The sequence below is a fragment of the Carettochelys insculpta genome, chromosome 15, assembly GCF_033958435.1.
Source record: "Carettochelys insculpta isolate YL-2023 chromosome 15, ASM3395843v1, whole genome shotgun sequence".
In the NCBI taxonomy this organism is placed as follows: Eukaryota; Metazoa; Chordata; order Testudines; family Carettochelyidae; genus Carettochelys; species Carettochelys insculpta.
Genome location: NC_134151.1, coordinates 37,779,617 through 37,801,524, shown reverse-complemented (window position 1 = coordinate 37,801,524; position 21,908 = coordinate 37,779,617). Strand labels below are relative to the sequence as shown.

General features: G+C 45.0%; 1 protein-coding gene across 8 annotated transcripts in view; it reads left to right on the top strand.

The window, feature by feature from the left end:
* Nucleotides 1–21,908, top strand: part of EBF1 (EBF transcription factor 1) — a 354,735-nt gene that overhangs the window by 198,484 nt on the left and 134,343 nt on the right. For 4 of the 8 annotated variants that reach the window (XM_075010158.1, XM_075010157.1, XM_075010162.1 and 1 more), the window contains exons 7-8: nt 8,111–8,192; nt 17,771–17,888. In XM_075010158.1, the coding sequence (XP_074866259.1) occupies nt 8,111–8,192; nt 17,771–17,888 (200 nt within the window). Of the gene's footprint in view, nt 1–8,110; nt 8,193–17,770; nt 17,913–21,908 lie in introns of all 8 variants that reach the window. The other 4 variants (XM_075010156.1, XM_075010155.1, XM_075010160.1 and 1 more) reach the window with 1 other exon arrangement.

Here is a 21,908-nt window from a genome sequence, read left to right as displayed (position 1 = left end):
TCTTCCCTTTCCAACTATTTTTCCCCCTTCAACAGACGTATTTATTGTGGCAAAGAAAGTTCTACTGCTAACCCTCTGTGTTTGAATTGCCTTAAATCTCCCACAAGGCAGTGGTGGAGAGGGGGGTCTTGCTCCCCACTCAGGCCTTACTTTATTTTTGTTTTAAGAAAGTTTGGTTTTAATTTATAACCCTCCTCATGGTGGCCTGCGAAAGCCTGTGGTCAATCATTTCTATATTACTACTGTTTCGTTAATTTGTATCCCAGGCCTGCCTAGACTGGGACCCTGCCGGGCTTAGCATGGCTGTAGAAAAACAGGGTAATAGATAACAACAAGATGTTAATGACTTAAGAGTATGCGTGTTACTGAAGAAAATTTTTCGCACTGCTATTCAAAGAGAAGCAGCCGAGCTGGCTTTTATATTCAACTTCGGCACATTAACACGCGGTTTGAACCGGGGTAGGAATTTTCCGGTTTAGGGGGCTCGTCTGCATACTTGGCTTAATCTAATTCTTGACCTTCCCCCCCGTCCCCTCCACTCTCTGATTTGCTCACCTTGATCATTTTTTTCTGATTTGTCCTCCTTGATTACTGTTTTTGGTTCTCTGTGCCTTAAATATTGAGTCTGTTCTGGTACGGCTACGGTCTGAAGAAGTGGGTCTGTCCCACGAAAGCTCATCACCTAATAAATTATTTTGACTGCTTTTTGTTTTGATAGTACATGGACGAGCATGGCTCCCTCTCTGTTACTATTCAACAAGAAGTCCTGTGGCACCTAATAGAAGAACAGATATTTTGGAGCATAAACTTTCATGGGCAAAGACCTACTTCATCAGATGCATGAGTGTAACAGATAGGTCTTCAGAGCAGGGACTTGCACTCTAAATAGAAAAGACAGATAAAGGGATACAACACACAAGTAGATGGAACGATGGCATGGTCAGCAGATGGCTTAGGATAGGGGTTCATTAGGAGGGAACCAACTGAGGGAGGAAGCCAAGGAGAAGTGCGTCATGGGAAGGGGTCATTGATGAAGGAAGCCAATCTGCAGAGGAGAGCAGGAGGCACTGCAGTGACGGTTCTGATTTGGACTGTTCCAGTTTTGACTGAAGTTTGGAGCTGGTTTTTGATTTTTGTTGAAAAAAGTGCGGGGGGGGGCAGTTTTTTTTCAACAAAGGGGAATAAAACTTGCTTTCTGACCTGCTCCACCTGTGAGTTATCCTGCTGGGATCAGCTGGGGAGTAGATTCCTACTCGCCTCGAACCGGAGCTGTAGACTTCAGAGGCGTCTTCCACTTGGGCACATGGTATTATGCGAAGTGCACCTTCATCTGAAACATACCCAGACTGCTGCTTTCCAAGGACAAGGACACAGTGCTGGCTGCACGTGCGCTCTGTTTGCAGATACTTCACAGTGAGAGGCCAGGGCAAGAGCCTACGTTGGTGTTACCTGCCTTGCGCAGCCTCTCAAAATAGCTTCAACAGACACAACATGCTTTACCCGCTTAGGCCTACTTTTTGTTGTTGTTCTGTGGCTGTGAGTACTGCGGGGGCTGATCGAAACATCCACACCTGATTTTTTTCAGGGCTTGGGAAAGTCAGACTGCGCTGCTTGGGTGTATAACAATGCTTTGCATAATAAATAATGATGTACAAGCTGTTACCTAATGAACTGTTTTACTGTGTTTGCCCTTCAGTTCTTTAAAATGCAAATATGGGTTTAGAATGGCTTATTCCATGCTTAAGGCCTTTGGGGAACTTCTCCAGATTGGATTTTTCTTAATCTAGTGCCATATTCTTCCCGTCCATGGACTCACAGCCAGCTTGCGTACAGCTCATCTTGAACTGAAGCTCTTGCAGTAGAGTCCAACCCTATGGGAGTTCCTCATCTATATTGGAGAGGGAAGTTTGCCCTTGTAATGTAGAACCAGAGTATGACAGAATCCACTGGAAAAATGCAGTAGATTCTGGAGGGAGAATGGGGGTGGGGGGTAAGGGAGGGCTGCAAATGGCTACCCAATATCACTGAAAAAAAATCAAAAATGCATGCAAAACTGGAAAGAGCATTCATAGAGAAACCAAGCTGCCAGGTGAGGCCATTCACAAGAATATTACAGCCCTGTGTAGAAAAAGTTTAATCTAGACTCACTGGAGACCTGTCTGTGTTTATAAGTGATTTTTTTTTTAGGTCCAAGGAAGGTTCTCAGTTGCAGATGGATTCACGACTGCATGATGCGAAAATAAAAAATATTGTTTCCCATCGTGGGCAAAAGATGAGCCTATGTGGGAAAATTCCTCTGACATGGTTGTTCAAGGATAGATGCCACTCTGTGGAGTTTGGAAAGGCAGTGTGGGAGGTCTCGTGTGCGTGGTTGAAGAGCAATCTACGGATGTCTGATCACGCTAGTTGTCTTCAGAGCTCGAGGCAGAATATGCTCTGAAAGAATCCAAAGTGTTTAAGGGCCTGGGCTGCATTAAAGATATAGCATATTGTACTCGGAGACAGCCTAGTGTGCTGCCAAATGTGTGTGTGCCACTTAATGTCCCAGAGGTTGGGGGAGAAAGTGAAAATTACACTCGTAAAATAGGACGTTCTTGAGTGAACTCAGGCACCGCCTGGCTGGATTTACTGCACAGTATCTGTAGTAAACCAGAAGCACTTGAGGATATGTGTAGATCCGAACAGTTAGTGAAGACCGGAGAAAAGCCAAGGAGACAATGTCTAGATTTCAGAATTCCAGCGTGTGTTCAGTTTTGGATGGAAGCCACAGGTGCGGGAGGTCTGACTTCATCAGAAAGTGCAAAGGTCTTCACCTTCAGTTCGGTCAAAAAGTGGTGGCTGGCAAGTGCTCAAGATATTACCCAGACTAACAGTTATTGTAGTGACATCCCAGTGGCAGGCCTGCAGGAGGAATAGATGACCTCTGAACAACACCACAGAGGACGTTGGGTGTGCTCTCCTGAGGACACCCCGAATGTTACTGTCTTGCTCATAAAGTGACAAAAGTAGCTGGCCTATAACTGATCACGCAAATCACGCCAAACTGCTAATGTGGGTGCTGGGTGGTGGATTCAGCTCAAGACTTGTACAGCACATTGCAGAAAGTTGTTGTCTGAGAACAAGTGGCATGGGATCGGAAAATCACAGCGGGTCGGAGCTGATTGTTATGGACAGATTCCCAATAAGAAGCAGAATCGTCCTTCCACCTATCTTCATGGCTTGGCTTCCATGAGAGACATATCTTTTTAGTGGCTCACTATTTAGCCAGTCTCCTGTGTGACATCTGGTTAAGAGAGGGGTCCCCTCTGGCACAGGAAGTAAAGTCAGGGGATGAGGCTCAGATAAGGATTCAGGAACAGAGGGCAGCAACCTGGGAAAGCATTGCAGAGTGAAGGCCTTGGAGCTGAAGGAGAGACGCTAAGAGGGACATTGATGCAGGCTGTCACAGATGGGGTTGGGGAAGGGACTTCAGGCCCAGGAACGGCCTGCAAACAAGGAAACCCCAGTGAAATACAAGGGCTGAACAGTGCTCATGGAATCCACAGGCCAGTGCAATTACCTCTAGAAGAGCAGTAGCCACAAGGGGCTCTCACAGGCTCTTGGCGTGATGAGCACCCTCTTGTACCCTTGCACTGGCCTGCCTCTCGGGGCTCAACTGGGAACTGTCATGGTAATCACTGTTGGAGCCATTCAAACAATTGTTTATTGGTCACACGCGCTTTGTTTCTGGCAGCCCTAGAACAGCAGTTCCATGTTGCTGGAAGGGTACAGGTATTGACGGGAAGTATGGCGTACGTGCATTGGCAGAACACATAGGGCAGTGCCAGAGACCTAGAGGGGACTGGGACCAGTGCGGCTCTACAGCAGGGTCTGTCACAGTGTGTTGGGTTCGTTGGCTGTATTACTCCGTTTGTGCATCGGGATGGGGAGCTAGCAGATGTGCGTTGTTTGGTTAGGAAAAGCCCAAGACAGATATCTCAGTAGGCACAGTAATCATGGGGGGCTGACTTTTGTCACACAGCAGGGATACAGCAGTGCTGGAAGTAGGGCCACTGGAAGTAGCGATAACAAGCATCAAATACGTGGCTTCTGTCATCACCAGCCCCACTACTAAAACTGCTCCAGCAGCCTTGCGGGGATATTATCCTTTGGCAAACCTGACCCATGTCAGGTGGCTGCAGCTCAGAAATAAATGTTCAGGCTTTTATTGGCATTCCTAAGTGTTGCACTTATATTTCAATAAATGAGAAAAATGAGGCCTCAGCAGTTAATGAGAATAATATTTATTATTTTTATTTATTATTTTTTCATCATAGGTGGAGGAAAATTAGCATGGGCTAAACAACCTGATATTAAGAAGTTAGATGTAAACAAATACCCTATGTAAACAAACAAGATTTTTGCCAGCACCGCTCCTGGGCCAGTTGGATCTATTACAGCGGGGTGCTTTGCAGAGTAAGCTGGCAGAATGGGACTCAAGCTGATGCATGTGGCAGAGCTGACAATTCTAAGATGGTACATAGGAAATAGAATGCTCTTGAGTTAAACGATTCTGTTTACTCGTGTGACCTCTGATTTTCATCCAGTCTTTCTTCTCTATTATTATTTTTTTGTATTATTGTAGGCCCTAGGAGTCTCTGTCGTGGACAGGCACCTCCCATTGTGCTACGTGCTGTATAAACCATAGAACAAAACCAGTCTGTGCCATAAAGAGCTTAAAATCTAAATATAGGGCAAGGGACAGCAGATGAATACAAACACACTGCAGAGCACAAGGAAATGGTGGGGGAGTGTTTGTCAGCATGACAGACAGTGGTATGCTAGCCTCTTGGTTTCCAGCCAAAGCAGCACTCCCTTCAGAGGTAACTAACAGTGGGCCAGATTCTGCCTTTCCTTTCACCTGTGGAACCCAGCTGAGGTGGGCCACAGAGATTTATGTGGAATCAGAATCTAGGCACTCCCCATCAAACCCAGGGCTCGCACAGGTTAGTACAAAACCTGGCTCACTGGGCCTTCCTGTAGGTGGGGCTTTCTGCGACAATATTCAGCCAACATTTTGGCTTGACTCTTGGTAGGATGAGAAGACAAGGTTGGATCTGCTAATTTATTTTTTTAAAATATAGCAAAAGAAATGATCAGATGTAAACTCCGTGTACTGAAAATTCATCACCAAAATGCTGTGGCTGTTTAAAAAAAAAATCACTTTCTTGGAGTTTATAAATTTTACTATGGGGGTGGGGGATGGTGTCTGTGGTAGAAGTGAATAAAATGGGGCTCAGTTCTTCTGCAGCTTTTTATAGGCGAAACACTCATTGACTTCAAGAGAGACTCACCCGTGCCTCTGGTAACATTCTGGACCTTTGAATTAGACCAGGGGTCAGCAACCTTTCCGGAGTGGAGTGCTGAAATTTGATCTTTTGCGCTCTGTGCACAGCTTGAGTGCCGGTGAAACTTTGTAAAGAGACTAATAAGTCCTACCTACAACAGCTTCATTAATGAATACACAAAGATGCAAAGCTTTACCGTTTAGTTGCTGGGTGGTAGCATTAGCTGGTCTTTTGTTAATCCATAGGCAGCATGGCTTTGAGCAAGCTCCCAGCTGCATGGGAGAGGAGGAACGGGGCTGAGCTCCTGCTTTGCGTGCCGATGAAAATCGGCTCACGTGCCAAGAGTGGCACATGTGCCGGGGTTTGCGGACCCCTGACTTAGACTTTGCAGACCCCAGAGTCCAGCTGTTTTATTTCATGGAGTTGTTTGGAGCTTTTGATCCAGCACCAGCTTATAAAACAAGAGAATGACGTAGTTTAAGCAGAGAAAAAGTTTAGGGTCTTAATAATGAACATTTGGTTAAGAGCGTTCCCTATTTTTTTTGGGGGGGGGAGGTGTGAACGGCTTTTGAGTGGATCAACCCATGTATGCACGAGTACATGCACACCCCCGGGTTTACACATGCCTTGCAAAGTTAGCATGATAAATGTTTCCAACATTTGCATGGCACGTTTGACTCTGGTTTTGAGTGTGGATATTTTTAACTGTTACGTTGTCCCCCCTGTCCCACACACACACCCTTCCCAGTAATATATTACTTTAGGGAAGCTGAAGCCAAAGTGGTCAGCTGCTTGGCTCCTACATTCCGGAAAACCCCTGGGGCAGAGCAGACTTTTCCCTAAAGAATCAGCAGTTCTGAGAGACTTTGCCACATAAGGGCCTGTTGGAGGCTCCAGGCACCAGTTGACAGGGACGTCTTTGCCTCCCAACAGATGGCCAGGCTTTTTATTTCAGCCAGCAATCTCTCACAGAGGGGTGGTCGTGCTATTCAGCCAGCATTCCGCATGACAGGGCCAGCTTAGGGCAAGAGGGATCTAATGTCCATGCCCTTCATAGCTCACAAGCTAAATGATGGGCTGCTGACAGGAAAGCCATCGTCTGAAGTGTAAGATCCTGAACTCCCCCTGCCTTTCGTTTTCCTTTGGCGGAATTAATGCCCTATTTGCTTGTCTCTCAAAATCCATCCTGGCACAAGTACAAACCTTCGGCTGGTGGCAAGCGGTTGTCGGGATTCAAGATGCCAGAATTTGTGCTGACAGCTCCTTCTACACAATCGGAGTCAGGCTGTCACAGCTGGCCATTAGAGGCTTAAAAAGACACACACACGACAAATAACACCAACTTTCGGCTATTGAATATCCAGACCTACTTGATGAGAAAATGCAATGGCTGATACTCCCTCTTTAATTGAGCGTAAACAAACAGCGCCCTGGCCGTCTGCTGTTGACAGTGTCTTGTGGCTACTTATTATTTTATATTGGCTGGTCTCTTTTATTCCTTTTAGTGAAAGTGGCCCCTTGTCATTTCAATTTGTCAACACGGCCCGTTGCCTAATATGATTTTTATAATGTGGAGGAGTTGACACACCAGTCACACAGGCCTCTTTAGGATGCAGTTTTGCAGCTAAGCAGGGGCGCTCCATCCGCAAACACCAGCAAAACGAGGCTTGGAAATGTTTCCGTGCGACGAACCCAGTTTTGCCCTCCTTTATTTCAGCTTACGCAAATTTGCCACTTAGCAGCAACCTTTGGTTCTCACTGGGGACGGATGCTTGCAAAAAATTAACTTTCTGATTTTAAGTAAAACAATAACAAACAATCACCCCCTGATGCCTCATTATAAGTGGAGACAGGGTAAATTAGCCTCTGCCTGCTTAATCAACAGCTATTAAAGATATAATGATGCTCTGTCTGGTTGCACCTGGTTTTAAAGCTTTAGTAGAGCCCTGGCTGCAGTTTATTTAGGACAAAGTGCCGATAAACCTTGGTTGTTGAGGAGGAAGCCAGGAATCTGAGACCCACTATTATTTATTGACTTGTCTTTGTGGGTTTATGGTCCATTGGTGTGTAACAGTGGAGAAAATATTTTCAGCAGAATGTTTGCTTTGTGGGGCTTGTAAAATGTAGTGTCTCTTCTTAAAAATATACATCAAGGTCTTATTGCTATGTTTAGGTATGGGCAGCTCTTTCATTTCTTCCCTCAGAACAGCCTTTTTAATCAAGACCTCTCCCTCACCCTGGCAGTGTTTTGTTCATTTATGTAAATTGTCACAAACAACCTTTAATTTCCTTGACAAATTTGGTTTAATTGTTGGATCAGGATTCAGATTGTGCGGAACGTGTTAATATTTTTGCATCAAACTGTGGCTTGCATGTGGCGTGTGAACTTTTGAGATGAAACCGCGTACGCAGTAAGCTGCTTTTCTGGCCAGTTTTTTTCTGCTTTCTCTTTGCTACATTGAAATTGTACATGTTCAACTTCCTGGCTGCCATGGAAGGCAACACGATTCTATGACACTAGTCATGTAAAGTGGCGTAGTGCCCAATTCTGCAAGCATATATGGTTGCGACAAAGCAAAGTTCTTAAGCATGTGCGTCACATTTAGCACACGCTGAAGTGCTTTGCTGTTCTGAGGCCATGTGAGTGGCCCTTACCGATGTGGCCAATCAAAGGAATTGCTATTGGGAGTAGGGATTTGTTGATTCAGACCCAGGAATGGGACAAGGTGCTGTCAGTACTTGCATCTGAGATGCTAATCTTGGTGTCTCTTTTTTCTCTACAGGTTCTTCTTGAAATTTTTTCTCAAATGTAACCAAAATTGCCTAAAAAATGCTGGAAACCCCCGGGACATGCGGCGATTCCAGGTCAGTATACCATGCTTCCTTCTTTAAAAATAAGCAGCTGGTAGGGGCAGAAATAATTTGACACAAATTAACTGGAAGATGCTGAAATTTACTGTACTGATCTTAGGTTTTGGGATTTCAAAGGACAATAAAGAAGTTCTTAGATTTTCATGCTCTGGACAGGAGAGGATTTGAAGATGATGTTATCCTCCCATGGGCTGTGAAAATGTGAAGGGAAGAAACAAGAGGGACCTTTTAATGTTGTTGTATTGAATCACATGGATGCTTCTCTCCTGAATATTCTGATCTGCCCTAACTGTGCCTTCCTGTAAAGACTTTAAATGAGCAAACGTTATTTATTGGTGCTGGTGGGGGGGAATCTTGTAACAAAACCAGATCTACAGTTATTCTGAAAATCTAAACAAACTGTCCTCGAGGAGTCATTCACTACAGTATGAAAAATTTATTTTATAATTCAATAATTAAATAAATAGCAACAAAGGGTCCTGTGGCACCTTATAGACTAACAGAGAAGTTTTGAGCATGAGCTTTCGTGAGCACAGAGTCACTTCATCAGGTGCTGGTTTTGGAAATCTGCAGGGCCAGGTATAAATTAGCCAGAGCAAGGATGGGGATAACAAGGTTATCAATGACAACCTTGTTATCCCCACCCTTACTCTGGCTTATTTATACCTGGCCCTGCAGATTTCCAAGACCAGCACCTGATGAAGTGACTCTGTGCTCACGAAAGCTCATGCTCAAAACTTCTCTGTTAGTCTATAAGGTGCCACAGGACCCTTCGTTGCTGTTACAGATCCAGACTAACACGGCTACCCCTCTGATAATTAAATAAATGTTAGTTTTATACTGGCCCAGGCCTCATTCAAGCAAAATTCCCATTGTTGGTTCTTCACTTGGCCAATACTACCCTACCATTATAAGCACATACCCGGGAAAGCCTAGGCTGAGCCCTGTGAGGTTCCAGCCAGCTGCTAATATTTTTAACACTGTATTGTCTTACAGGCTCAGCACCTATAGGATATATAATTAAAAAGGGCCCTGGCCATGGGAGCATTGTCTGCTCTAGACCTCCCAATGTTGGAGCCAGCAGAGTGTTGGCAACAGTGGGAAATGTGTGCCCAAACCATCCCCCTTTGTTGACCCAGCCATTTGGTTATCCAGAAGGTGTTTGCCTTTAAGGGGTCAGGTGGAAAAGTGTCCCTCCCGTGTGGGAGGCAATGCAGGAGTTCAGGAAGATGAGTTTCTAACTCAGGACTGTCTTCAGGGCACTGGGTTAACCTTGGGCCAACAGCAGTGAAAGTTTTTTCCTGGAAATCTACATGGTCACAGTAGGGTAGTTTAGGCTGGAAGGAGGCCACAGACCATGTATGTGGAAACCCACCATCTAGCTCCCCTCCTGCACACCACAGCATGTAGTTGTAAGTACTACGCATGACATGTGTGGTGATAATACTCAATGCCTCTTGTATTACACACATGCTAACCAGTTAATCCCTATAGTTCTTTGCAAGGTAGATAACTATTATTTCCTTACAGCCAAGAGCTAAGAAAGTAAGTGACTTGGCCAAGGTCATGCACCCAGTCTGTGTCAGAGCCGGGGGGGGGGCGGTTAGCAGGCCAGAAATCCCTCACATCTGGCTGCATGTGTTGCCTCTATATGGTGCTGCCAATGGGAATCATTTGCACTTATTAAAATATATATTCTCCTCTAAGAGGGAAAGTATTCTCCAAGGGTGCTCTTGCCTGTAGGGCAATCTAGCATGAACAGCCAAGTCCGGGGCCTGTCAAAGCACACAAATTGTGATATGTTCGCACTGCCAATTTTGTATTCCCGCAAGATGCGGGCTGATTTTCATATGGTAATGCCTTTGCATGTTCCCTCAGAACAGCAATCAGGAGCTTGTGTAGGTGAGCAGGTAGGGCACAAGGAAGGTGGTTGATCTCTTCACTTGTAAAGACGTTCTGTCATGAAAACCCCGCTTCACAGCCGTTGAGCTCTCAGTGTGTAAACAGAGACTGCTTAATTACACAGGTCATGTCAATTAGTGTGACCTTAGCATTTTCAAGAAATTAATCACTTTCAGCAGAGCAAAGCACAGCTCAGAGTTGAACACAGTGCACTTTTTAAACCTTGTAGAAATCCATTAAATGTCAGTATTTTTCTTTTTTTCTCTTGCAATAGCTGGGTTTTCTTCTTGAACTTGTTGCTCTCGCATTAGACCAACAAACTTCTTAAAATTAAGCAGCTGGCCACCGCAGAGGGCAGGCTTCTTTTGTCACTTCTAGGGTAGAAAAGCATTGAGCACAAACACTGTGTGGTCTTACAGCTTGGTTCATGGGTGGAAACATGCTGGGTGAAATCCTGGCCCCACAGGTTGTGTCTACACTGCAGCTGGCAGTCAGCCTGGTGTACAGCCTCATTAGCTCTGTGGTGTGGAGACTGTGGGTCTGCTGGAGACTCTGGCTAGCCACTGAGCTCAGACCCGGGGCTCTTTCAGGCTTCAAATTGAGCAGCTGTGTGCGATCTGTAATATCCACACCGCTATGGGATCGTGCTAGCCTGAGCCCAACAAGCAGAAGTCCAGGCCCACCTGTGAGGTGGAGGGCAAAAGGGGCAGTTGGCCAGGGACCGAAGGGGTCCAGAGCTCCTGTCTGATGTTGCTGCTACATCCCCTTTGAAATGATGCAGAAATGCCGCTCTGCACAGCTCTGAGGGCGAGGGGCGGGGGAATGGCCCGGCACCCTCCTCTGTGCAGCGCTGAGGGCTGACTGCCCTCAGCCATGCCCCTTCCACCTAAGGCTCTGCCCCTTCCAGGAGCATGGAGCAGAGCCCCACCCCACCCACCTTGCCCCCAGACACACAGCCCCACTGCAGAAGCCTGTCTGCCACCGCCTCTGGGAGGCTTGCTCCCAGGGGCAGTATAAAGCTCGCTTTGAAGTCTGTGAGAGTTTTGCCCCTTTGCTTGGAAGGATTGTGCCAAAGTCTGGGGTCAGAAAGAGGAGACAGACAGTTGCAAATGCTGTTCCTGGGTGGATAGCTGGCAGTTTGAGCTGGGAGGGGTCAGGTTGTTCCCCGTGGCCCTGTCTGCGTGGCTGTCCGCCTTTCCACCCAGAAACAGGGGAGTCTTGTTTACACAATGTAATTGCTCCGTCCTTGCGCTGTGCCGCTTTCTGCTACGCTGATCCTGGTGCTCTGGCCCGGCCGTCTGTCGGGGAGCACAGGCTGGTGACGGTCGTCTGTCAGGGATCACAGGCTGGTGACAAAGGTGCTCGGCCCGGCCGTCTGGGAGTCCACAGGGAGCGAGGGGCCTAGATTTCAGGAGTGCAGAGCCCGTATAGCTGCACAACAGTTTTGTGGCCCTGCAGCCTGAGCCAAAGGCCAGCCGCAGCCAGGCCTCATGTCTTCTGCCCCAGCGCAGACATGACAAGGTATCATTACAGGAGTGGGTGAGCAGCTTCCGGTGACGGGTGGCAGTGCAGGGATGGGGGAGGGAGTGATGGGAGCTAGTGAGACGCAGCTAGGGGAGGGGCAGCCAGTTCTAGGATGGGAGGGGGGGGTCTCGGCTGTTCCCACAGCATTTCCCGGTGTTCTGTCGTCTCCACCCACCTCTGGCAGCTGGTGCCATGGACTCCCTGCCACACATGGTAGCTGGTGTCCTGTTCTCTCCTGCTTACCCCCTCAGTGGTTGGTACCTGCGTGCTCACACCCGTGCTCCCCCAGGGGCCGTGCTCTAGCCTCCGTCCCAGCCTGGCAACTGGCACCCCTGTACCTGGCTCTCCCCAGGGCTGAGTGTCTCCTTAGGGACCCCAGGTGGCTGGGGGGTGGGCTTGGCTGAGGAGTCAGGTGAGTGGCCACCTCTCCTGGCTGGCTGGAGGCTTGTCCTGTGTGCCTGCCCTGAGGTCTCTCTGTGGGGTGTGTAAGAGCAGCCAGGGAGAGGAGAACTAATCCTGCCTGATCCCTGGCGTGCGGCTTGATTCTGTGGGCTGCCGTGGGTCCTGCACCCCTCCTCTGGCTTCTGCTCACTCCAACGTTGGGGTGGGAGTATTGCCGGGTTCCTTCCACCTGCTTCAGTTGTTTCAGTATTCCCAGTGTGGGGGGCACTACCCTGTGGCCCCCTTGATCCTGCTTCCCAGGGCGCTTCTCTGCACTCAGGCACCACACAGAACCAAAAAGCCTTTGAGCACACTTGAGTAACTAAGGACCCCCAGCAACTTGGAATTTTGTGAACAACAAGAAGTCTTGTGGCACCTTATAGACTAACAGATAATTTGGAGCATAAGCTTTCGTGGGCAAAGACCTGCTTCATCAGAGGCATGAGTGGAGGTGGGGTTTCAGAGGGGTATTTAAAGAATGGGGTCCCGGTAAGAGGGAGGGCCAGAGCTGACAAGGTCTATTCAGCCAGGTGGAAATGGCTCAGTATCAACAGTGCTTATCAAAAGAGGCAAAAACAAGTCAGATCAGACAGAGGGAGATGAGCCATCTGATCTGACTTGTTTTTTCCTCTTTTGATACCTGCTATTGATAATGGGCCATTTCCACCCTGACTGAATAGACCTTGTCAGCTCTGGGCCTCCCTTTTTCTGGGACCCCACTCTTTAAATACCCCTCTGAAACCCCACCCCCACTCACGCATCTGATGAAGCGGGTCTCTGTCCATGAAAGCTTATGCTCCAAAATATGTTAGTCTATAGACTTCTTGTTGTTCTCGAAGCTACAGACTAACACGGCGACCTCTCTGATAGTTGGAATTTTATGTCACTGTTGTAATAAAACTCTTTGCAAGCTGATGTGTGTCAGGTGTCACTATGGAGAAAACTTTCGTGGCTGAGTCACAGCATAATCCCCCCACTCACCACCACCACCAACATGCATTTATTATGCAAACCCTGCATGTCACTAGCGCATTACCATGCTATCTGATGTGGTTACCACCGCCCTCCACCTCAGCCGAAGCTGCTGACTTGCCTTAATGGGATGCTGCCACTCATGTTTGAATTGTTGCCATTTGTGTCCTGCCACGCATCTGCGTAAGAGACCAAAATAATGCTTCACAAATTCCAGATAATGGCACTAGGACGTGCAAGGCTGTCTCCTGAGAGAAGGGAAAAAAGGCAGCAGAGGGAAGAGTTGGAAAAGAGCAACCTGAGGATAACCCTGGGTCAGCAAGATATTTAAGCATGTGCCTAATTTCAAGCACATGAGTAATCTCACTGAATGCATTTGCACGTGGGCGTTTCACATTAGGAACAGAATTAAGCGTCTTGCTGGAGCAAGGTTTAGTTGAGTTACCCAAATGACAAAACCACATGACACGAAGCAGTCTCCCACTGGTGATAAAAATAAGGATGTTTCCCATCTCTGTTTTTTTTTTTTCTTCCATGACAGCGATTAGGAAGCGGGGGCAGTGAGATATAAAATCAGATTAATGAATTCTAAAGCAAATGGCAGCAAGAGACCTCAAACTGGGAAATTATCGGCACGGAGTTTCTGACGTCTGTGTCATGAGGTGTCTGGGGTATAAACCAAAATATCAGGGCACTGCCAGGAAAAGGGAGAAAATTGAAAACACAAGGAACATGTTCTGTATTAATCAGTTAGCAAAACATAATGGGCTGTGGTTGAAAATGAGGAGTCAGCAATGCTTAATTTTGATATATTAGGTGAAGCCCCATAACAAATAAACAGGCCCAGTATTAAACCTGGATAAATAGGCTGATAAATAGGCTGATCTCCAACATTCTAGTTTTAGAGGATTTTTTTTCACTTACCTCCCAAAAACATTCACAGCTGAACTATTTTATGGTAGGTAATTTGCTGGCATTATACAGTGGAGGGCCCAGGATACTGCTGGATGGCTGAATAAAGTTATAAAATAACAGAGGAGCACAGGAGGGCTGTTACCCTTGTCTCACCCTATGTTGATACAGGATTTAAATTAAAAACCTATGAAGGGTTTGAAGAAGCTTACGCTCAAATCATTTTCCGTGTTTGCCTGATTCAAATTAAAAATGTGTTTTGTTGACAAAATTTGGAAAGGTTTGAGATTTGGCAGACCTGCTTGTCCTCGTGTTTACATTAATATGTCAGCACCTCATTAATCATTTATTAAACTGTAGTATGCCTTTTCCCTCATGCCATAGTCTGTGTTCTGCGGATGTCCAACAGCTCACTCCATGTCTAGTGTGATTTCCTCTCCACCCCCCAATGTTACGCTTGCTCCACAAATTAATTTTAGCATGCACTTTGACTTAAACACATCTCCATCATTTCAAAGTCCAAATGAGACTAGTTGTAGTTTTAGATCAAAAATGGAAGCATACCTTATAACGCTATACATGCACTGAAAAAGTCCAAGGATATCGTTGCATTGCATAACAAATGCAGTCTATTTTCTTCTTCCTCCACAGTCACAACATTAATATTTAGCTGGTGCATGTACGCTAACTCTCTTTTTTTCATTCCTAGCAAAAGAGTGCTTACATTAATAAAGTTGTATATTTTAAGAATTAGGCAGTGTGTGTGCTGCTTTTTACAGGTGCACTATGAATAATCATTTTTTTCAGACAGACACCCAGGGTAACCACTTTTTTCTGCATTTCCTGACACTGGAAACAGATTTTCATGGTGATTCCTTTTATAGTTTCTTCTGCTAACGACTCCAAAGAACCACTCCAATGCGGTCTCTGTGCAGTAAATCAAACTATATGGTCAAGAGGTAGGTAGGAAGGTACTTCTCCATAAATCAAAAAGCGTCAAGTCAACAGATCCCAAAACCTGGAAGCAAAATAGCACAAATGCTTGATCCTGGGACGACTTAGTTGCATGAGTAATTGACATTATTGGTGCTATTCATGAGTAGCATTATTCCCACCTTAGGAGTTCCTATGTGAGAGAGGTTACTTACATGAACAAGTTTTTGCAAGCTTGGGCCCTAATCTAGCATTTTTAACTTAGGGAGACTTTTGGATCTGCATACTGGAAGCACTTAGATGGTGACAGATACTGCTGTCAGTGCAGGTGACTGGACTCAATGACCTTTGAAGGTCCCTTCCAGTTCTATGAGATAGGTATATCTCTTTAAAAAAATGCGCTTAACCTAATTGATTTCAGTGGGACTACACACATGTTAAAAGTTGAAGCCCCCGCGTAAGTATTTGCAAGATTGGGACCAAATTGTAGGAGAAAATATTTGAATCTTGTGATGTTCTATGAAATTGAAATTTTGCTGCAGCTATAATAATAATAATTTATTCATACATCAGCTTAAAAGTGCCAGACACCTTTACTGACTAACACAAATGACAAAAGTAGAGATCCTGATCTAGCACAGAAGTTCTTCGAGACACCAGCTGAGCATTTGCCCCAGAATTCTTGCTCCAGAGAATTTACAGTGGTTGCCATCTCATTTGAGCATGCACAAACTATGTGACACTTATAGTCGGATCACATTTTAGTGAAAACAGCCAAAACTTGATTTTGCCCCTGCTGAGCAAAAAGGAGAAATAACTTTTGACATCCTTGTGGAATTTTACATTTTGGCAGTGTCTTTCTCGAGTGGCTAGAATGCAAAAGGATTTGCTTATTATATTTGGTACTACTACCTCCCGCTCCCCAAATTACCATCTGTGAAATGTAAGTTCTTGGTGACTCCTTTGTTTTGTGTTTCAGTATTCATTTGTTAAAAATCCATGGCAGAATGACACTCTGATGGACTGTGTCAGAAATCTAGAAATGCAAACTGTTCTTTTGTAGACTCTCTTTTAAAGTCAAAGGCTTCCTTGCTTGGCTGAGGATGGTTTAGCCTCTTGACTTGCTTTATATTTTTAAGTGCTTAATAGGTGATGAGAAAAAGGTGGAATTGCAAAAATTTTAATTCATTTCCTTTATCCAATTGCAGCGATGAAATTGAATTGTTGCAAGCGATCCTTTAAGTGTCCCCATTCAACCGCGTCTGAGAGGTAGCAGCTTCCTAGGAGAGTTGAAGCAATGTTTGCCAATCCTTGTAAAGCATTTCACCTCTTCAGAGGCTAAAGCCCCTCAAAACCAAGAACAATTAAAGCAAGAGCCTTTCAGAGAGACTGGGGAATTCAGCAAAATAAATCAGAAAGCCTCTGCCCTGGCTCTGGAGGCTTGCCTCATTATAAGAGCAGATCTATTAGCCCCCTTGCCTTTGTCTTTCATTTCTCAAGTGAGGTGATTCTAATTAAATTAATCTGCATGTCAATCTATCGGTGATCAATCACGAGGGTTGAGGTCCCCCTATGCGGCAGTGTGCTTGCGGCTGACAGGGGCTGATAATGGAGGAAGAAATAAACTGTCGAGCAAAGTTAATTAGTCAACATAATAGGTGGATTAAACGGGAGCCGCTGATTGCTGTTTCACATGTCGAAGTATGAGGTAGGAGCTGAAACTGCAATTAACAGACAATTATTATATTTGGTTGTAAGAGGTCGCATGAATAAACATCTCTCTGTGGGTTTCATTTTTTAATCCCTTTCCCTGTTTAATATAAGGAGAAGTGTAGGTCATTTCTTCTTATTGTTTCAGCCAAAGTTCTCTATGGCAACGCGTGCTCTTGGAATACAGGCAGTCTACCCCAGCCCAGTCTTCAGCTGAAATTGAACCCTGAAATGCTGTACTTTGTTAGCACAGGACAGAGGGGTCAGAGCGGGAAACAGGGGAAAAGAAACAGCGCATAGTTGTAGGGCTGAGGTGGGGACCTGAGTGACTTCTGTCTTGTTCCCGGCAGTGCTGTCAACCAGCTGTCTGACTGTGGGTCAATTGCTTTCCCTCTTTGTGCCTTAGTTTCTCCTCCCATGCTTTGTGTCTGATCTGTCCAGACTCAACACTCCTGTGGGCAGGATCCAGCTCAGATTGTGTGTGCAGAGTGCCTACGACAATGGGACCCTGGTTTTGGTTAGGGCCCGTAAACAAGAGGCACAACACAGACAACAGGAGGGGTAACTAGGTCGGGGCTTCTCTGAAGTGGAGACTGTCCCCAGACACACGCTGAAATGCTGCTCAGAGCAAGAGAATTTGTGGGTATGTCCGCATACCCCTGGCGACTATGGCTAAAAAAGAGGAGACTGTGTCAGGGAGAAAAACCAGAACTCTGCTCTTGTCTCAACTTTACAAGAAAGTGGTTTTTGTTTTGTTTTGAATTAATTCTCATTTTTAATGTCAACTACCACTATCTACTCCAGAACAGAAACTGCAGGATAATTGGCGGGGTGGGGAACACAGCTGCCCTTGTATTTGCAGAGGGGGAGAAACCCGTAATAAAGATCTGCTTGTTAAAATGATGGTTAACAGTGTACCTTCTGCCGTACAGCTACAACCTATGCAATCTGACTTAAAGCTGCATCAAAAGGTTTCTGTGCCAAAGTCTCACTCGTCAATAGCGTCTCTTGTTGGACTTGTACAGCATAAGCACCAGTGATTATGCGAAATAGCTATGCAATTTTTGGCAGCTCCCAGCTGTTATTTATTTAAGTGAGTTTATTACAATCTGTGTTTTTATTTATTTATTTTTGTTAACGTATCAAAATGTTGACCTCTATCACTCTTGTGCTCACAGGTTGTGGTTTCAACAACAGTCAACGTTGACGGCCACGTGTTGGCGGTGTCAGACAATATGTTTGTACACAACAACTCCAAGCACGGGCGAAGGGCTCGAAGGCTTGATCCCTCGGAAGGTACGCCTTCTTATCTGGAACATGGTAGGCATATCATTTTCGTTGATTGGCATTGCTACTTTAAATGTGGATTTATTTGGTTTCTTTCTCGTTTGTCATTTCAAATTGTCCTGCAGTTGCTAAAATCAAAATTCTGAGCCAAATTTTGAAGAGATCAGCCTCCAAAAACTAGGTTTGTATTTTCAAAGGAGTGGAGCACTGGAATTTTCAGTGGTGGTTGGGAACCTGAGAAAATTTTTGTGAAAAATCTTCCCCTGGCTCTAGCGAAAAATATCTACATTTTTGGGATCACCTGCATTCAGCTGCCAGAACTGGGGTCAGGTTTACCAAAGGAGGTAACTCCACCCAGCTTGTAAAAGGTGTGGGCAGATTTTTTCAAAAGCACTTAGTGCCCACAATTGGCACCAGATTTCTGGTAGCTGCTGGATGTTGAGTTCTGGAGAAAATCTGGCTGTTACATTGAGGCTCTTTAAATCTGGACTTAATTAATGTTTTGTTTTGGTGACTGCTTCTAAAAAGGAAACAAAAAAAATTATTGGGGAATTACCCCCAGTCCTTTAGGAGAATTGCCTCTTTTGTTTGAAGTGGGTTACAGTTCTGAACACATGAGGCACTTGCTCCTGTTGTCGGTAATGAGTGTGGAATACACTGAACCCTTGCATTGGTCTGGGCCACAACGTTTGCCATGGATTGTGTAGGTAATTGGTTAAATTCTGCCAAAGAGTTACAAGAAACCAGATAAAGTTTGTCTCAAGGAAAGTGAATGCCGCTGAGAAAAATGTAAACAAAATGATAATAGCTAAATGCCATTTTCCACCATTCCCTGAATTGCGAATGACAAAGAATTCTATTCTCATTCTCTTGGGCTCTGATCCTGCAAACACTTAACCTACTTAACTCTATGCATGTGTGCCGCTCTGTGGAAGTCAAGGAGGCTGCTTTTGTGAGTAAAGTTTAAGGTGTGGTTATCTGGTTGTAGGACTGATGTTGTAGTTCACACGTACTAACTAAAATTCTTAGCTCAGCAGTGTTTTTCTTGTTATATAAACATAACTTACATCTGTATTTATTTAACTCTAACTTTTTATGTAGGTCATGAGCCATTTTCAGCCATACTTCATCCTATAGAATTTTTTAAAATCCCTGCCAGCAAACTAATCTAATAAACAAACCACTGTCATAATGTTTGCTTGATTTTTGTATGGAATGTGCAAACTGTGCTTTTAGTAATTAGCAAGAGGCAGCGCCTTATGAAGGAAACTTCACTCTATTCAATCTTGCAATCTTTTGAACATAAACTTTTGTCTTTCAAAACCTGCTTTTTTATTCTTGCCTTAATTAGAACTAAGTTGGATACCGCTTTTCCACCCTTTTTTGAATGCCTATTTGTGATTAAATTTATATATTTTTTTCGTGCTTCTTATCCTTGTCTTCACACATACTGTAATGCTACCTCATTTTCACATACCTCCCACTTCCAATGGTTAGGGTAGTCTGTGGGCAAAAAGAAGGAAATGATAAAAGTATTGCCTGATAAATGATAAATGAGAAAAGTATCACTTGCCTGTATTTCTAGGTAAACCTCAGGTCTAGTGTTTTTCCATTAAATGACAACATTTGGCAACAGACTACACATATTCACCACAACTGTCTCCCCTTCTAAATCCTGCAGGAAAAGTGATTATCTAGCCCAATCTACTTCTCAAGAACTGCTTAGATAACATTATTTTGCCACTGTTGGCAAATTCTCATTAATGGTGACCACTGAACTAAAAGATTCCTTCCTATGTTCTTTCCTTCCTTAAGATGTGCCAGACTTCTAACTTTGCTTTCAGTTAAACCCATGTTTCCCAGGAGCCTAGAACTCCATATATGTTTACGTGCCTGTGATAGCCCCTCCATAAAAAAGGCAAGTGATTTTGTTATATGGTCTCCAAACCATCTGACTGAATGCAAAATTGGTTAAATGTTAAATGATACCCACCAAAGTTTTGAACAGCCAGCCACCAAAAATTTAAGTTCTCTTCCTGGAACAGTCTGTGGCTTTCTCCAGTGGAATAAGCATCCTACATGTTCTCCTCCCGAAAGTATGTCCCTGTCTTCCTGCTACTCCTAGATCCTTGATCCTAAGACCTGGACTGTCTTCCCCAGTTTTGTCCATGCAGAATGTCCTTGAATCACTCATCTCCTTTGGTGTTGGTGATGGACCAGTAGGGGAGAGGACCCACATTAGTTTGCCAATAGGTAGCTGTGCTGCCCATGACTTCTCTGGCCCATTTCTCTGACTATGGGTTTGGAATACAAGAGGCATGATAATACCCTTCTGACTAAATGTACCCATGTGCTTATCTAGAGGGTTTGATCCCAGACACACACATTAAGTCAGCAAATGATGAATATCTGAGGTTGTTTGGGGAAAAGGTGGTAATGCAGGTTGCTTGCTGGCTGGTTTTGTTAGACTTCATTAACCTTATGATTTTCTTTACAAACTTGTGTTGGCAAACGCTGCTTTTTACACATTGAGTTCCAGTGTGTGACACCTAAAAAAAGAGTCCCTTTGGGTGCCAAAAGCAAAGCCAGACTAATTTTAACCTCCCTGAACAACTCTGAAGCCATGTGTCTCTGCACTTGGGTTTTTACCATCTCAGTTGCAGGTAACCTGTATTATTTTGGGGATCAGCAACAGACAGTGAAAGGAAAGATCCTTTTTAACAGCTCATCTCTCTATACATAAGTAGAAACCAAGATCATGGGTCACATCCAAACACTGTACTCCTTAATCCTGGAGGGTTAATAAACTCATCTTTTAAATAAATATAGCTACTTTTCAAAAGGCAGAGGCTAATTATTTCATTTCTTCTGTGGGGTATGAATAGCGTAGGCCACAGTGATCTGTGGTTTGCCATAATTATCACATTTACACTCACAAATAGTTGGATTCTTGCTTCTTTGATAGTTACGGTAAAGCATGGGGCTAGCCTCTCTGACCTTTCTAAATTATTTAAATACAGAAAGATGGTATAGAGAAGAGCTAATATAGATAAAAAGCAGTGCGATACACTCGCTTTATGCTTCGTCTTAGAATGTAATTTGGAAAGGGAAACCTTTCCAAAACAGTGTAAAGTCTAAACCCAGGCAGGTGGGGAAAAGGGAGGGTCCAGGTTGAACCTCTCTGGTCTGGCTTTCTTTGGTCTGGCATCCTCAGCACCCTCCTTTATGGCAACGAGACTTGGACCCTGTATGCCCACCGGGAAAAGAGGCTGAACGTCTTCCACTTGCGCTGCCTCAGGCGCATCCTTGGAATATCATGGAAGGACAGAGTGACGAACACTGCCGTCCTCGAGCAAGCTGGAATCCCAACCATGCACACCCTCCTCAGGCAGCGTCGACTCAGCTGGCTTGGCCACGTCCACAGGATGAACGATGGAAGGATTCCAAAAGACATCCTGTATGGCGAGCTAGCCTCTGGCAAAAGACCTCCCGGACGCCCCCAGTTGCGTTACAAAGATGTCTGCAAGAGAGACCTCAAAGAGGTAGACATCGAGCTGGACAACTGGGAAGATGTAGCAGACGACCGCGGCAGATGGAGGCAGGGGTTACACAAGGGCCTTCAGAAGGGCGAGTTGAAGATCAGACAGCTAGCAGAGGAGAAGCGAGCGCACAGAAAGCACAATAAGGACTTGCCAGACACCCACTACATCTGCAAGAGATGCAGCAAGGACGGTCACTCTCGTGTGGGTCTTTATAGTCACAACAGACGCTGTAAATGAAGTCCTCAATTGAAACTTTAAAGGGCGCGATCCATAGTCTGTGCAGACTGAAGGATGCCTACATAACAACATCTGTAGCCTGACATGATTTTAGTTACCCAGATGACCACTTATTATGGGTGTGGCCAAGTTTCCTGTGGTCCCATAAAGTTTGTTTACAGCCACCAGTCATGACTCTGTTCTGTGCTGTTATTTAGCTCTCATTTACCCCTGAATGTCTTCTGGGAGCCCAGTAAGCTGTGAATATCTT